Raw genomic sequence first — 18,556 nt, 5'->3', positions numbered from 1 at the left:
ATTAAATGCATATACAGAACACCAGGGTTAAACTAAAATGAAGCTTGAGAAAGCCATTTTAAAATAATACGTTTTTAGCAGTTTTTTAAAGTGCTCCACCGTATTAGCCTGGCAAGTTTCTATCAGTAAGCTATTCCAGATTTTACATGGATAACAGCAGAAGGCCACCTCACCACTTCTTTTAAGTTTAGCTGTTCGAATTATAAGCAGACGTTCATTTGAAGATCTAAGGTTACGATTTGGAGTGTAAGGTGAAAGGCATTCTGAAATATAAATTGAAGCGAGATTATTGAAGGCTTTGTAAACCATAAGCAGCATTTTAAAGTCAATTTTAAATGACACAGGTAACCAATGTAGTGACATCAGAACTGGGTTGATATGCTCGGATTTTCTTTTCCTAGTTAAGATTCTAGCAGTTGCATTCTGCACTAGTTGCAATCGATTGATGTCTCTTTTGAGTGGTCCTGAGAGGAGTGTGTTACAGTAATCTAGCCAACTGAAAACAAAAGCCTGAACTTTTCAGCATCTTGTAAAGTTATGAAGTCTAACTTTTGATATATTTCTTAAGTGAAAAAATGCTGTCCTAGTGATCTGATTAATATGTGATTTAAAATTCAGGTCAGAGTCAATAATTACCCCTAAATTCTTTACCTCTATCTTATCTTTTAATCCTAATGGATCAAGTTTATTTTTAATACCCTCATTATATCCATTTTTGCCAATCACTAAAATTTCTGTTTTCTGTGTTCTGTTACACTTTGTCGGTTTATTTATGTTAGCCTCACTAAATCATATTGCCATTTTTCAGACTTTCTGAATCAGATGTGTCCCACTTGGACAGCTCAATCATGTCTGCATTAATTCTTCCATTTTCCGGACCCTTCAAGCTCTGTCAGGTGTGTCAGAGTTCTTTCCATTTTTCAGGCCAACCTTGACAAGTTCTCTATTAGGTGTGCAGCAGCATCTCACTTTGTCAGGTGTGTCGTAAGCACTATCCCACCAAGTGTGTGACAGTGTGTCACTTTCTTAAATGTACAGCAGTGCCTTGTGTTTGACAAGGCACAGGGGAGTGTCTCCAGTCACCGTGGTGACGGCTCACGCCTCTCACCTGTTGTGCACAGGCCCGTCTCAGTGGGCGTCTTTGTTGCCATGCTTTGCTGAGCGTCTGATTCATAGCAACACTGTTGCCAGGGGGCTTGTCTTGTGAGGTGGGGGGGGGGGGGGTGCGTGTTTCTTGATGGCAGTGCAGTAGTTGAGTTGCGTGCCACACGTCTTCTGTTTCCTGGGCAGCATGTCCCAGTTCCACAGTTTTAGTGGCCCATCTGAGAAGAGAAATCTCCGGAGCAGTGGCAGTGTCCTGGACTTCTTAGAGGATCGGAGGGGGCCTTACCCACCTGTAGCTCATCCCAGCCATACTGAGGTAAAAAAAAAAAAAAAGAGGGAAAAACTAATCAGGAAAGTGTGGTTTTATGTTGTCATGTGACTGCGTGTGGCATGAGAGCCAAGCAGAACAGCAGATGGGCTCCTCTGCTGCTTCTTAATGAGGTGCGAGAGATTCCAAGAAATAAAAATCAGACTGGATACATATTATTAAATCCGATGGAGTAAACTGCTATTGATATTCATTCAAAAGGCTCATTAGCTAAGTGAAGTAGGGTATTGAGTTATTACAAGCCACCTGCTCTGTGGCTCAGCAGTATCTTAAGCCAGTCAGGAGGGAAACCTACTTTCTTTATTTTGTCTAAACAAACTTGTTTCTCATCTGTCCAGCTCGATGACCACTTAAGAATGAATGAAAGAAGAGCAGAACAAAGAGAGGACATTTTGGCTCTCAACAGACGGTAATGCAACCTTAATTCTTTTTACCTTTCCGGTATCACACTGTACAGAAACATTCCTGTCTATTATATGTAATGTTCATCTCTGAGAAACTCCTGTCATCTCCTAGTCCAGGCATCACCTTCCAGATTGTCCAAGGGTCTTATACTAATTCAGATGCTGATTCTTTTGGTACCAGGGTCACTTCACCTATCATGTCAGAGTCGGACTCCTAGATAGTCCCTATATCACCTAATCTGCCATTTCAGACAGTGACCTCTCTCTGTCCCACGGTTGGCTCATGCCTCATGTCAGTTCCAATGTAACCTGGTGTCACATTGCCCTCTCTTCCAGAAATGGACACCCAGAATGTCCCTGAACCACCTGAACTCCCAAGTCAGACATTCACACTGTGTATGGCCCTGATTTATCTTCCCTTTCAGTTCGGTCGTCGCCTTTTAGTTAGTCCCAGAATCTTATACTACTCGAGACACTGATTCACTGTGTGTGAGAGTCGCCTCAATCCTTGTTTCATATGTTGACCCAGAGTGTGCCAAAGAGCCAGACTTTGACTTCTTGGGCAGCCCCGAGTCACCTTACCTTACATTTCAGACACCTGCGTCCCAGAGTTACATCAGGTCTATAACTACTCATCTCATCTCTCGTTTCACAACCTGACCACTTCCAGGGTCACAAAGACACACTCAGTTTGTCCTCAGAGTCACCTCAGCTTCCTGTTCAGATCCTGACCCCGAGTGCACCTCAGCTATCCCCGTGTTAGAGAGAAATGTTTGTAGAAGAAATACTGGAAGGTAAGTTAACCGGTAATGACATACTGAAGGGGGATTCTTGTCTAACTTAGACCAGTGGGTTCATAAAAGAGCAACACAACCATTTTACATATACATCTGCACAAGCTTTTAAATCCTTGAATGTCAGCAGCTGGTGTATACTACATCATTAAAGTGCACCGATGCATGTTACTGTCTCTAATCTTAATTTTGTGAGATGTTTCTAAGGATTAGTAGAGAAAAAGTAGGGAAATCTGGGAAAATTCTGCTTTGTTATTAAAAAGTTCTGAACAACTTTTGAGCAGAGGAGCATGCTGTGTCTCTATAATGCTGATAAGAAGTGTTTACCCCCTTGGAGATTTTCACATTTTATTGTTATACAACATTACATTATACAACAATGACTTCCAGCAGATTTAATTGGGCTTTCTTTACACTGATCAGCAGAAAAGGACTCTTTAATATCAAAGTGAAAACAGATCTCTGAAAGTGGTCTAAATTAATTACAAACATAAAACACATGTTTTTGATAATGTACAGTGTTCGTAAATGGTGTCTTAGTCTGATGGCCAAAAAAGTGCAGTTTTAGTCTCCTCAGGCCATACACTGTTCTTCTAGCTCACCCCTCATGTATCTTCAGGCAAACTCTAGCCACAAAGTCACATGTACTTCTTTAACAGTGACGTCCTCTTTGCTACTCTCCCATGAAGCTGCCCAGACTGGTGAACAACCCGGGCAGTAATTGTTGTCTGCACAGTCTATCCAATCTCATCCACGGTAGCTTATACAGTAGCTCTCTCAGAGTTCTCAAAGGTCTCTTCTTCTTGCACGATTGCTCGGTTTTTGGCCTGTAGACAGATTTACAGCTGTGGCAAACTCTTTCTATTTCTTCACAAATGATTTAGCAGAACTCCAATGGATAGTCAGTGACTTGGATATTTTCTTGACTCCATCCCCTGACTTTAAAATCACTTTTTCACAGAGTTGCTTGGAGTGTTCTCTTATCCTTATTGTGTAGGTTAGACCACCATACTGACTCACCACAAGTTGGACGTTTCACATGCAGAAGTATTTATACTGCAATCAATAGAAACTCCCTGACCCCACACCAGTGATCTCCATTGAACTAATTCTGTGAGTACAAAAACAAATTGGTTGCACCAGTGATCATTTAGGTGTGTCATATTAAAGAGAGTGAATACTTATGTGATTAGTTATTTTGTGTTTTATATTTGTAAATAATTTATACCACTTTGCAGAGGTCTGCTGTCATTCTGACATTAAAGAGACAAATAAACTCCACTGTGATTCAACAATAAAATGTGAAAACTTCCAAAGCTGTTATTAGATTTTATAGGCACTGTAGTTTATTTTTATAAATACAATGTACTTAGAAGTTTATAATGATTTGTGGATGCATGCAGACTCTTTGGATAAAGCACTGAATGTTCATGAGCAGGTCCCAGATCTTATGTATATTTTTTATACTGCTCATATCTAGTACAATCTCAACTTATTTACTTTGTACCATTCTTTTTTACATCCAATTGAAATATCTTTAGTGTTTGTCCACTTGATATATCAAAACATCTTTTTGCTTCTCCTTTAAGTGGAAATAAAAAGTTAACATACATCAACTATTACTGTCAGCCAGGATATAACAGTACATTTAGATAGATAGATAGATAGATAGATAGATAGATAGATAGATAGATAGATAGATAGATAGATAGATAGATAGATAGATAGATAGATAGATAGATAGATAGATAGATAGATAGATAGATAGATAGATAGATAGATAGATAGATAGATAGATAGACAATGGTCTGAACACACACTATAATGACAAACAAAGCAAGAAAATTAAAAAGAAAGAAAACTTCTGACTTGGCAACCCTCGTCCCAGAGTGGCATTAAGCATGTGTACGCCTGTTGGTATAATGGAGCCCCAGTCGCATTTCTTGACACACTTCTGCTGAATAATTCGTTGTCTGAAAGTCCTCAGTGTTAGTGTGTCTGAGAGAGGATGTGCAGCATTGCTCATAATGGCACTCCATTTTGTTTTCATTCTCTCCTTTGCTACAACCTCTAGGGGGCCAAAGTGTGTCCCATAACTGAGCCTGCCCTTTTAATTAGTTTCTTGTGATTCGGTGGGCCTCTCTTGAAGTGATGTTACAGTTGTAGCAGATGTGAAGGATGTCATTTCCTACATTAAAGGAATGCGGTCTCCTAAGAAAAAAGAGCCTGCTTTGCCCTTTCTTACACAGTCCAACCTGTCATTGATCTGGATGAGAAAGGGCACATAGGAGTGGACCACCTCTACATCCACTTTTTGAATAGTGACCGGACTTAAAGGCTCTTTGGTGCAGCAAATGTCAATAAGCAGTTCCTTGGTTTTGCTGATGTTTAGTTGCGGACAATTCTTTTTGAACCAACAAGCAAAGTTCCCCACCTGACTTCTATACTCATCTCATCTCCTTTATCAGTACACCCCATAAGCGCAGAATCATCTTTAACGCATTTCATGTCTTTTGACTGAAACTTTAAGAAGAGGTCCATCCACCCATACAGTACTTACTTTATTTATCAAGTTCAGGGCCTTGGGGACCAAAGACTGTCCAAACTGTACCCAGAACCAAGCTTTATTAGGGAACCAGTCCATCCCAATTTATCATGGTATGGCACCCTTGACATTGACTTCCTATGTTTTAGTTCATTGAATGCAGTTTTCAAAAAAGAAGTAATTCCTTAAGTCCTAAAGCTGGACGCTTGAGCAGAGTAGCTCTGTAAGTGCAATCAAATATCTGAGCAATGAAGACATGTCCTGCTGCAGCCATCATCCACAGATGCCAAGAAAAGTTACTCATATTTGGATAAGAGGGAGGAGATAAAGAAGACAATGAAGAACAATCAGATTAGGACAGGCAGGTAGCAGAATGGACCCAGCACCCCTCAGAGTGTCACATCTCGACATACTGAGCCATTTATTGACAGACACCAAACTGGAAATCTTTGAAGGTCTCACCAGCATTGCAGTGCACTCTCCCAACTAAATAAAACTTTAACATAACAACAAATAAACAAAGCACTTATTAAAAAAAATCCATCTTTCCATTCCTAGACCCACATATTCCAATTAAGGGTCACAGATTCTCTGTCAATCACAGGGCCCACTCACATACACCCGGGCTTGTTTAGGGTCACCAATCAACCTGCAGACATGTGACTTGGGGGAGAATTAGATGATCTGGAGAAAAGCTCCACATGCAATATGTAAGGGATTGATACCAGGCTGGAGATTCAAACCTTAGGTTGCGGAATTCTAAAGTGACAGTACAAGCTACATTTAGTTACTTGTTTGATGGCTGGGTTCTTAATATTACATTGAGGTTTCTCTGTTAAACCTGCTGATGAGCCATATTACCCTTTTAGGACAATAAAATTGAATTGAGTTGAACCAATGTGCCACCAATCTAATAATAAAGAACTGAAAATACAGTGGTGTGTCTAGAAAACCACTGAGGAATATGATTTGATTTTGAAAGAATTACAACAGGGAGGTATGGTGATGCCATGGTTAGTGCTGCTGTATCACATGATCCAGCACCCTGGGTTTGAATACAGCTGTTGGTCACTGTATGGAGTCTCCACTTTCTCTCCATGTCTGTACAGATTTCACCCCACATCCACAAAGGCATTAGGTTAAAGGGCCCTGTATGAGTGTGATTGTGATTCGGTCCTACAGTGGAGTGCCTGACTGTACTTGGCTAGTTCCTGCCTTGTCCTTGATGCTGAACAGTTAGGCCTCAGGCCCCCATGACCCTGAATTGTATTAAACAGATCTGAGAGTATTATGTTATGTCATATCAGATCTCCATCAAGATTAAAATAACAAAGGGTGAAGGATGGGAGACAATTGGAATTAAATTCCACAGCTTAACTATTTTCCTTCATAAGTCAGACATTAGTATTATTCTTTTTTAATCTAGTGTGATTAACAGGGGACACTACAAAGCCCCAAACCCTAAACATGAAAGCATAGACAAGTTCCATGTTCCATACCAATGTTTTTATTTTAAAGAAATACCTCCATACAGTAATGACAAGTACTCTTCTTCGCTCTTCTCCTCACTGTTACTCCTCCTCCCAGATGAGTGTTGCTCGTCTCCTCTCCCAGCTCCCACTGAAAGTACTTCTGGGTCATGCAGAAGTCCCAAAAGGTAGGGTGTGTAACTTCCTGCAGCACCCATAGACCCCAACAGAGCTGTGCTACTGGACTGCAATTCCCAGCATTCCCCTTGGGTGTTGGGAGAACACACAGCATTGTATTGACCTCCTGGTCAGTTAAGGAACTGGAGCCAATCCAGCCCATACATGCTATCCATTACACTAGTTAAGGTTAAAAGTGGCAAAATAATCAATAAAATGAATCTGCTCACGATAGAAGGCCTGTGGTTAGCCTTCCTTAAATACTTGTACCTGTGTATGTGCGCCTGTGAGTGTTCGATAGGTGTGCACAGCTATCTTGTACGTGTCAGCAGGGCCGTACACAGCTCTTGTGTGGTATTCTGCTGTAACCACAAACTGTAATTGTGTTCTTGTGTAAAGACATTGCATTGGTGGTTTGGTATGTGCTGCCATTTTCAAAACTCTCATCTTAATAATGTTTGTTTTTCAGAGACAGACTTGGCATTGACTTTCCCAGGAGCCACAGTGACCCCAGGGTATGTATGATTGTTGCTAAAGCAAAAAAAACCTTATTACTCAGGCAAAGTAAAAGAAGATAGAGCCGCTGATAATGACTGAAAGATCAGGCGCGTTGTAGGTCATCAAGCATCTCGTGTGAAGGAGCCTGGGCAGAAGCAAGTGGAACTGCAAGGCTCTTCATCAGCTCGCTCACACTCCATTTGGGTTAAACAGCATGGCACTTTGTTATTCTGGGCTTATAGCCTCTTGGTTTATCAAATCACTAATTCACATTGCGTTTTTAGCACATTTCTTTGAAAAACATGCTTATGTTATTCTGTTGGTAGTGGTTTGTCCTTTCATTGATTTATCGGGAATTAGTAAACTTAATTTGATTGTTGAAAGGATGATTTCCATTTTCATATTTTTATCAATATTTTCTTAACCCATTTTAGATGATGGGATGCACAAGGCTACCCTGACAGGAATGGATCCCGAGTGAGGTTAAGGTTATATTTTTTGATCACACCTCACATATCTGTTAGGGGTAGCAGCAGAATGCAATCAAGAACTAAAAAGATGACTAAGAGAAGAGTCATCAAAAAAGACAAGCCAAGAGTCATTACCAAAAAATGAATCAAGAGTTTGTTAAACCCAAAAACCATTGTCAAAACTACTGATGCTAAAGTCAGGAAATGAGAGATCTTTAATATATAATATGAAAACAAATAACACAAAGGTGTTTCGTATGAGTCTGCAAAACTCCAATAATTATTATTCTGTTTTGCCAATGACGTAATTTGGGACCACCAAGTTGTCAACATAATTGACAAAGTGGGGAGCGTACTACCAGAACATGTCTGGCAGCTCCCCAAAATGTCTACATGTGACAGGAAATGAGTCTGTGATTTTTTTTTTCAACTAGAGATCTTTATTTAAATACTAAATGACAGGCATGTGGAATTAATACATGAAATGCTTCCAGACTGCACTACAGTAAATAGTTTTCCTTTTTTGTCAATGGCATCAGAAGCAAAAAGGAATTTTGCTTTGCACCAAGTTGCGCTGTGAAATCAATTTTGCGTGAATTGTTTTGCTCATCACTGCTAATGTGCAACTGGTCTGCTCATCCTATTTATTATACTTGACCTTACGTATGGCTGGATGTTCAGCACCTGCTTTGCACAGAATTTGTACCCTCAATAACTCATTTGTTTCCTTAAGTTTTGTGGACATCTATATACAAGTTTATCATTTTGGTTTACACTTGAAGGTTTTTGAAAATATTCCAAGGGCAACCCCTGCATACCCCACTCCACACTCACTGCACTGTACACTTAGACATAAGGGTGCCCAGTGATACTCAAGCCAGCTTCTCCTATCCAAGGCAATGTAATGTGGTGACCACTGATCATTTCATTGTGATGCCTCGCTATCTAAAGCCTGCGCTCCCCTCATAAGGCATCTACTTTATATTTGCCCCATATACACTTTGACACTTGGCATTACCCAGCAACTTAAAAGTCTTTAGATACAGAGACTAGTGGCGAGCGTTCTTGTAACTGAGAAGATCTAAACATCTGATACTTGGGGATCACTTTATGGCCACTTTAATAGTGTGCATTTTTTCTTTCTTTCCAAATTTCCAAATATTCCTCCCACATCCTAGAGATGTGTGTGTGTGTGTTAATTTAATTGGCAAGTTTCATGCTGGTCTGTATGGCTGAGAGTGTATGTGTGTGTGTGTGTGCACACGTAAAAATGCCCTGCAATGGCCTTGCACCTTGTCCTGTGTTGACCCTTGCCTTGTGCAGTTTGGCCAAGATAAACTCTGCCTCCTCCGCAACCTTAACAAGGTTAATTGGGTTAAGAAAATAATCCATCCATCTTCCAAACCTGCTTATCCAGGGTAGGGTCTCAGGTATCTGGAGCCTATCCCAGCAATCATAGAGTGCAAGGCAGGAAAAATCTCTGTCGGGTGAAAACACACACATATTCACACTACGGCCAATTTAGCAACACCCATCTCCCTATAGAATTGATGGATACAAATGTTGTTTACTTACTGAACAGCCCAAGCAGCGCACTGTTCTCCACTGCCCACTAGATGGCACTCTTCTCCTTTGTGTCACTCACATTTTTGGTCTCCTATGAAGAGAAGCTGCTTAGGCACAAAGTCATAGCTGCACTGTATATGCAGACACATGGCAAGGCATGGCATTTCCTTCCTTTCATTATCTTAAGTTCTTGACCCGCTTCTTCTCCTTTAGTAGGATGTAAACATCACGGCTTAGCACAAGCTCTGTTTTTAAAAAAAAAATCAAACTATAAGCAGCTGGTTTGGTGTAAGGCTACCATTACTGATTAAACATTTGTGGGTCACATCAGAAGAGAATAGTCCACCGTTCTTTCTTGTGGAGTAACTACAAACATTCTTCTTGAATTTGGAAAGAATATACAGGGGTGGGAAAACATAGGTTTACAGTTGTGAATACATGAATTGTAGACTTTATTCTTGTATTATTATTTATTTATGAATTATTGTATTATTTGTCTTCTTCTTATTATTACTAAAATGTTCTTCAGTGTAGCAATCATAACCTGTGTGTCTTTTTCCATACGAACAACTGTAACCCTACAGTACTTTTGCCCACCCCTGTATACTGCATTTTGAGGTCCACTACTGTTTTCATAGACGTCAGTACCTTAGACACTTATCTTGCTGTCTCTGTGCTCTATAGTTTTAAAGAGAATCATAAAAGGCTAATCCCACTAGATTATATTATCCCATATTTTTATGTCCTAGCAACTGTAGCCTATCCTCGAGTGTGCATGTACAAAAGCCTGGTATTCAGGTTATGGCTGGATCCTAATTTGCACCCATTGGCTCCCTGGGACCTGGAACTGGATAAGCAGGTTAGAATGACTGGATGGATGATTGAATGGATTCTGATCTTGACAGATCTTGGACCTCCTAAGATTTGGTCATACCTTTTCTCAGGACACTGCAAACGCACTTCATAGGATCTGATCCCAGCAGATCTTAGAATACTATTAATCATGTTCTCTCATCATTTTCAACTACATTTTGCCAAGAAATTTTTGGGAAGCAATTTTTAATAGCAAATTTGCTATTCATTTATTTGTTTGAATATGCCTATAGAATAACTAGATGTCCTTACTTCATTCATCATTTTGATACATCATCTCAGTTAACTTCAACAGTGTTTTGCCAGCAAGTAGCAAGAGCATGTAAACCCTTGTGCAAATTAATTGAAACAAACTCTGAAAACAGCAAAAATCACATCTGCTCAATTTTTTATTATGAATAATAGTCATATCCTCACATCAGTATAAGATATGACCTTCTCGACTCAAGTAGCATCTGGATGCGATTTGGCAGGGAATCCACCAATTTTGAACATATCTTGAAGGGCCCCTGTATCAAACTTGAATTAGAGCCCGAATCATCTTCTCCATGGTTATGCAGTTCATTCCACAAAGTTGTTGCTTACAAGCAGACCACATATCTTCAATTAGGTTCAAATCAGGAGAGTTTCCTGGCCACTCCAGTATGTTCATTTGATTCTCATCGAAAAATTTCTTCACTTGTTTCAATGTGTGACACAGGGCCAAATCTTGTTGAAAAACACCAAACTGTGTTAAACACCCACAAAAGAAGATGTTTTAGGGTTGCTTCAGCTATTATGGCATTTGGTTGCTTGCACCCAGTCAAGGGCATGATGTGCTTACCACAACACATTGAACTTCTCTGCAGAAAAGTTGTTCCAGAACTGAAAAAAATAATTGTCTGATGGGTCTGGTGTTTTTCAACAAGCTCTATGTCACACATCGAAACAAGTGAAGATATTTTTCAATGAGAATCAAATGAACATGCTGGAGTGTTCTGGAAACTCTCCTGATCTGAACCCAATTGAAAATTTGTTGTCTAATTTGTAAGCAATGACTTCATGGAATGGACTCCACAACCATGGAGAAGACAATTCAGGCCTTAATTCAAGTTTAGTACAGGGACCCCAAAATCCTCCAAGACTGTTTAAAATTTAAGGCTTCCATTCTAAATTGCATCCAGGTTCTTCCCAAGAGTCAAGGTCATATCATGTACTGATGTGAGTATGTGAATATTATTCATAATACAAAAACTGTGTTGTTTTTTGAGTTTGTTTCAATGCATTTGCGCAAGGGTGTATTGTCCTGCTTGTGACAGTCTGAAGCTTGCACTCTTAGCCACCTCTTTAATAAACCACAAACGTTTTGTCAGAGGTGGCATCTTTGAGCCTCAAAAAAGGGGGAAACCTGTGGATCCAAGATGTGAGCTGTAGGGTGCTTGAGGAAGAGCAGTTTATCCAGGTTTTATGGCTGCTTTCAGAGTTTTGAAACTTGCAAGTGTTCTTGTGTTATCATGTTGAATTTCTATGAACACTCATTAAATGTTTATGTGACTTTATAAGAGTTTTATCTGAGTTAATAGTTTGACCATGTGGCATAACGTTTCTAAAATCGCCCCTTCTGCATCCCATAAAGCAGCAGACATGACTGTCCCTACAAAAGGGGTAACCTTAAGCCTCTTCTTCCAAGGAGATGTTGGATTACGTTATTCTATGGACTGCCTTTTGGCACTGATAGATTCCCTGTTCCATCTCCAGTAACTACTCATGACATAAAGATGTACTGTATATGAACATGATTCAGTAAGACCAATTTGTATGAAATTGGATGTTATATGGCTCCATATACTGTACCTTCAGCCTAATTTAACAGGATACCTTGAGTCGCTATCATACCTACTATCCCACTACTGCACCTCCAATCTAAATGGGTTTTTAAAGAGAATTCTTTTAAACTGTTCTAAATACTAGCTGTAAAAACAAAAAAAATGATAGAACCTGAAAAATATGGCTTATAACCATAGAGAAATTGACGTGGTGATGAACCTGTAGTTGTAGTCATAAGAACATTTCTAGAGAACTCCACTAATGGCGTTAAATCCTTCTGGTTAGGTTAAGCAACCTTTGAGGGTACTGACAGCACAGGATGGCAGCAGTTCAATTACAGACTGGAGTCAGAAGATTGAGTGAGGTCAAGAAGCAAGTTAACATCAAATTCAGATAGACGGCCCTGGATGTGTAACAAGAATCGCAGTACGGAACGGAGTTAAAGGGTCCAAATTTGAAGCCAAAATGAAAGATGTAAGTCATAATCATGGCCAGAACAGAGTTCACAACCAGAGAGCTTTTAAATGTATCACACAGATGGGATGCTAAGAACTTTTCAAATATCCACAAACTTGGACAAAGTGTCCATTATGTCACGTGACTCACATTTCTGGTTCACCTTACCATTAACTGCCTGGCAACAAAGACGACAAAAATCACAAAATGGCGGCGGTCATAACAAAAGCAAAGTGGCACCACAGGAGAAAATTAATTTTTTAAACAAAATGAAAAACAATTCTTTTCAAAAAATTACATGAAACAAATAAATTACTTGAACTGCAAACTCCCCAAAATAACGTCTTGAAAATTTTTAGAGGTCAAAGTAAGACAATAAAAAATAAAAATCCAGATCATTACATTGAGCAGTAATTGCACACCATGAACATTTTTTCTAAATCTCTTCATTTATACATAATGGTCTGACTGGATGTAAGATTTAATTGCATGTCCATTTAAATACACAAATCCTTCCAAATTCTGAAACAAATTGGGGTCTTCTACCTGACACAGCTGAACAGCCTAAAATACTCCTGAAGAAATACTTAAAAAATTCTTTTACATTAAGAAGCTTTCTGAGAGGAATAAAGTACACAGTTTTGAAATACCTGTTTTCCGTAACTAAGATAATGTTATGTGCCTCAGATTAGGGAAGCTCCATAATCAAGACATTTCTATACGCTGTCGACTGGGTGGTAATGCAATGGGACAAGCAGCGGGGCTTCATTTCCATTACAGATTTCACAAGCAGCTAGTGAGTCTTTTATTTTCAAAAAAAGATATCAAAACTAATGGTTTCATAATTCAGTTGACCTAATAACCTCTGAAAATTAAAAGGTATATGAATCACAGTCCAGAAATAAGAATTCCTTTCATAATATTATCAGGATGAGTGGCCTTGATGGATTTAATTAAACCAATAGCGTCTGTTGGTTCTTCAAGCTTGGTGAATACTAAAAATGTATAAGAAATAGCAAAACCCATCTGTCCTGTCTTTTATTAAAACGTTAGGTAGTTTTTAGATCATAATGAAAATGAAAAAGAGGTAAAGCATAAAGTGTTTGAGACTTGCTAGTACCTGAAATCGAAATCAAAATGAAAGATAGGGAAAAAGGAAAACACAACTATCAGTCCAGTAATTGTGAATGTTATGCGTCTTTCAGTGTCTCTCTCTTCAGGCTTCCAGAGATGCCTTTTTTTGCAGAGCTTCATGCTCTTCTTCCTCAGGTTCATATATGAACCCTGACTTCTGGCAAGACTAATGTTTAAGTAAATCTTCTGTAATAATTAGCAAAGCCCAGAAGTCTTTGGACCCGTTTCTGTCTTAGTTTCATCAGAGCTCCATCCCTGTGTTGAGTTTTGCTGTTTTTGTCTGTGGTAAAAAACATTTGGGGTCCATAGCAGTGCATGAGTCTTTGTCTCTTTAAAACAATATTCTTGGGCTCCGGGTGGGCATAGGTGCACACAGTAGCATGGACAAATGGCACCAGGGTGTTGATGAGGGAATTGGCAGAGCTTGCATTCACTTGCAGGCATGTGCAGTTCAGCTGATTTTCTCATTAGCGTTCTGGGGTACATGATTAGGCACATGAACTTACTAAAGTATACAAGGAGCTCGAATAGGACAGAAAAGGGGGAGAAGAGAAAAAGAAGCAGTAGGTGAAGTTCAGAGGTTAAACCAAAGAAATGAAAAGCAAACCGAAGCAGGAATGTGGCAGAGCCGGTGTGAAGTGAGCTGTCGGGTGGTGGCCCTGACGGGTGCAAGCGGTTGGCACCTATGGGGTAGGAGCGACCAACCACTTTGAGTGGGCCTCCACTGAAGGCTTAGGGATGGTGGCAGTAGAAGGAAGCCGGGCTTGTGGGTTTTCTCTCTGAAGGCCAAAGGAGGATGGCAAGAGAAAGGAGGAGGGCTCAGAAAGAATAGGGATGGAAGTGGGATCACAGTTGTAAGGGATGACTGTGCTCTTTGTAAGATGTCTCCTTCTGCTGAGGAGGCTGAAAAAGAGTGACCAGAGGAGACGCTGATTTTGGAAAGAAGCACCAAAGTGAGTATTGGTATAATGAACAATTCCTGGTAGTGATTTTAACCTCATTTTTACCTTATTTGCTGTCTTATTTATTGCTGTTTTTAACCTCCGGTTTTTACTGTGGATTTTATATTTATTTTTGCACCGCACTTTATTTTGAATACTGTTGTTGTGAATAAAAAGCATAAAGCACAATTTTGCACCTACCTCTGCTGTTTTGTGTCCCCATGGCCCTGTCTGTCTCCGGTTGAAGGGAAGTGTGCCAGCTGCAGACAACTCCAGCATCACAGCGGCCTGTTTACTTGGTTAATCTTTGTGAATTGGTCCGTTGTTTCTGTTAATGATTCTGTTCTTGTTAATTTTTTTAATGTTTAATTGTTTTTCCTTTGTTACTGTGTAAAGATTTCATCATCTCTATATCATGTTAATGTAGTTGTTAAATTCCTTTTCTTCTTGATGTTGAGCCTAGAGGGGTGGCGCCCCCCCCAGCCCCCCCCCCCTCAAACTGTGCAGATGTTCAGTTACCGGGGCTTCTGTCATAGACCACATTTAAAAGAGACACAGGCCTCGGGCTACCTGCTGAGGCATTGAGGATTTCTTAGAGTTGCTGGCTTCCTTTTTGCTTGTTTCTTCAAGTCAGTTTACTTTTGGACATTATGCTTTTAATTTTTGCCCTTTTGTGTATCTTGTCTTTGCCTTTATACGTTTTGCCTTTTTATTCACTTTTTGCCTCTGTTAATTTTGTTTAAAATTTGGTGTTTTTTTTTATTTAAACTGAACTTTTTTCAGTGGCTGCCCCAAAACTTTGGAATACCCTAATTTTTAATGTCCGAGCCACTCTCACAATTCTGAGAAATTAATCACGCCTGAAGTCCTACTTTTTTTACCTTGGCTTTTGAGGGTGCAATGTGAATTATTTATCTATGATGTCTGTCAATGTTGATGTCCTTTGGTTTAACTTTTTGAAAGACTCAGTCTGGAGTTGATGCACTGTGATATTTTTAGTGTGGTTTTAGTATTTATATTTTCTCTTAAATGTTGTTTTTAGTATGAACAAAACAATAGCCAGCCTGTTGATTGTTTTAAATGTGTTATAGAAAGAAAGAAAGAAAGAAAGAAAGAAAGAAAGAAAGAAAGAAAGAAAGAAAGAAAGAAAGAAAGAAAGAAAGAAAGAAAGAAAGAAAGAAAGAAAGAAAGAAGATTTTAAATTAAATGTTAAGAAAGATTTCCACTATTTGCCAAATATATTATGAATGCAAAGCATTCATATATTGATATTCTCTGACTTTAAAATTTCCAAGGCCAAGTATGGAGTGACATGAAAAATGTATTTAAAATGGTAAAATTAACAGGGTGTCCTATTTTACAATACTGACATTCCAAGAATAATAAAGTTGATTCATGAAATTTACATTTCTCTAATATTGCAGACATATTGTTTGTATGCATTAGGCGTCCTGAACATGCAGAAGGACTTTAGAAAATCCAAAAGGTTGGACATCTCAAAGAAGAAAGGGTTGATGACATCACACACACAACAGTATCCAATCACATGACCAGCATTGGGCCATTGTCAACAACTACATTGTGTCCCACTATAAAGAATACAAAACTAAACTAGGTAGTTACTATGAAATAACACGGCAACAACAAAAATAATGAATGAAACTGAAATAGTAAAAAAAAACCCAGCCATTTTACATAAAATTCATCCATCCACCCATCCTGTTCTGCTTATCTGAGGTCGGGTCACGGGGGCAGCAGCTTGAGCAGAGATGCCCAGATTTCCCTCTCTCTGGCCACTTCTTCTAGCTTTTCCGGGAGAATCCTGAGGCGTTCCCAGGCCAGCCGGGAGACATAGTCCCTCCAGCGTGTCCTGGGTCTTCCCCGGGGCCTCCTCTCGGTTGGACGTGCCCAGAACACCTCACCAGGAAGGCGTCCAGGAGGCATCCTGATCAGATGTCCGAGCCACCTCATCTGACTCCTGTCGATGCGGAGGAGCAGCGGCTCTACTCTGAGCCCCTCCCGGATGACTGAGCTTCTCACCCTATCTTTAAGGGAGAGCCCAGACACCCTGCGGAGGAAACTCATTTCAGCCGCTTGTATTCGCAATCTCGTTCTTTCGGTCACTACCCACAGTTCATGACCATAGGTGAGGGTAGGAACATAGATCGACTGGTAAAGTGAGAGCTTTGCCTTACGGCTCAGCTCCTTTTTCACCACGACAGACCGATGCAGAGCCCACATCACTGCGGATGCCGCACCGATCCGCCTGTCGATCTCACGCTCCATTCTTCCCTCACTCGTGAACAAGACCCCGAGATACTTGAACTCCTCCAATTGGGGCAGGATCTCGCTCCCAACCCTGAGAGGGCACTCCACCCTTTTCCAGCTGAGGACCATGGTCTCGGATTTGGAGGTGCTGATTCCCATCTCAGCCGTTTCACACTCAGCTGTGAACTGATCCAGAGAGAGCTGAAGATCACGGCCTGAAGATCAACACCCTGGCTGCACCTAGAAATTCTGTCCATAAAAGTTATGAACAGAATTGGTGACAAAGGGCAGCCCTGGCAGAGTCCAACTCTCACTGGAAACGGGTTTGACTTACTGCCGGCAATGCAGACCAAGCTCTGACACCGGTTGTACAGAGACCAAACAGCCCTTATCAGGGGGTACTCCCGGAGCACCCCCCACAGGATTCCCCGAGGAACACGGTCGAATGCCTTTTCCAAGTCCACAAAACACATGTAGACTGGTTGGGCGAACTCCCATGCACCCTCCAGGACTGCTAAGGGTGTAGAGCTGGTCCACCGTTCCGCGACCAGGACGAAAACCACACTCTTCCTCCTTAATCCGAGGTTCGACTATACAACAGACCCTCTTCTCCAGAACCCCCGAATAGACTTTTCCAGGGAGGCTGAGGAGTGTGATCCCTTTGTAGTTGGAACACACCCTTCGGTCCCCCTTCTTAAAGAGGGGGACCACCACCCCGGTCTGCCAATCCAGAGGCACTGTCCCTGATGTCCATGCAATGTTGCAGAGGTGTGTCAACCAAGACAGCCCTACAACATCCAGAGCCTTGAGGAACTCCGGGCGTATCTCATCCAACCCCGGGGCCCTGTCACCAAGGAGTTTTTTGACCACCTCGGTGACCTCAGTCCCAGAGATGGGGGAGCCCACATCCGAGTCCCCAGGCTCTGCTTCCTCATTGGAAGGCATGTTAGTGGGATTGAGGAGGTCTTCGAAGTACTCCCCCCACTGACCCACAACGTCCCGAGTTGAGGTCAGCAGCACACCATCCCCACCATATACAGTGTTGACACTGCACTGCTTCCCCATCCTGAGATGCCGGACGGTGGACCAGAATCTCCTTGAAGCCATCCGAAAGTCGTTCTCCATGGCCTCCCCAAACTCCTCCCATGCCTGAGTTTTTGCCTCAGCAACCACTGAAGCTGCATTCCGCTTGGCCTGCCGGTACCTATTAGCTGCCTCCAGAGTACCACAGGACAAAAGGGACTGGCAGGACTCCTTCTTCAGCTTGACAGCATCCCTCACCGCCGGTGTCCACCAACGGGTTCGGGGTTTGCCGCCACGACAGGCACCGACCACCTTATGGCCACAGCTCCAGTCAGCCGCCTTAATAATAGAGGCACGGAACATGGCCCATTCGGACTCAATGTCTCCCACCTCCCTCAGGACGTAGTCAAACTTCTTCCGGAGGTGGGAATTGAAGCTACCTCTGACAGGGGGCTCTGCCAGATGTTCCCAGCAGACCCTCACAACACGTTTGGGCCTACCACGCCTGACCGGCATCCTCCCCCACCATCGAAGCCAACTCACCACCAGGTGGTGATCAGTTGACAGCTCCGCCCCTCTCTTCACCCGAGTGTCCAAGACATGTGGCCGCAAGTCCGACGACACGACCACAATGTCGATCATCAAACTGAGGCCTAGGGTGTCCTGGTGCCAAGTGCACATATGAACACCCCTATGCTTG

At 41.3% G+C, this 18,556-nt stretch overlaps 1 protein-coding gene across 1 annotated transcript in view; it reads left to right on the top strand.

Moving 5' to 3' along the window:
* The first annotated feature begins 1,223 nt into the window (after positions 1-1,223).
* The window catches only part of LOC114666917 (coiled-coil domain-containing protein 170-like), a 130,400-nt gene continuing 113,067 nt past the window's right edge, over positions 1,224-18,556 (top strand). The window contains exons 1-3 of the mRNA XM_028821958.2: positions 1,224-1,420; positions 1,771-1,841; positions 7,291-7,336. Coding sequence (XP_028677791.2) covers positions 1,292-1,420; positions 1,771-1,841; positions 7,291-7,336 — 246 coding nt within the window. The 5' untranslated portion in view covers positions 1,224-1,291. The remainder of the gene's footprint in view (positions 1,421-1,770; positions 1,842-7,290; positions 7,337-18,556) is intronic.

The sequence above is a fragment of the Erpetoichthys calabaricus genome, chromosome 16 (genome assembly GCF_900747795.2).
Source record: "Erpetoichthys calabaricus chromosome 16, fErpCal1.3, whole genome shotgun sequence".
In the NCBI taxonomy this organism is placed as follows: Eukaryota; Metazoa; Chordata; class Cladistia; order Polypteriformes; family Polypteridae; genus Erpetoichthys; species Erpetoichthys calabaricus.
The sequence above is the reverse complement of the archived record's forward strand: the minus strand, read 5'-3'. Positions and strand labels throughout refer to the sequence as shown.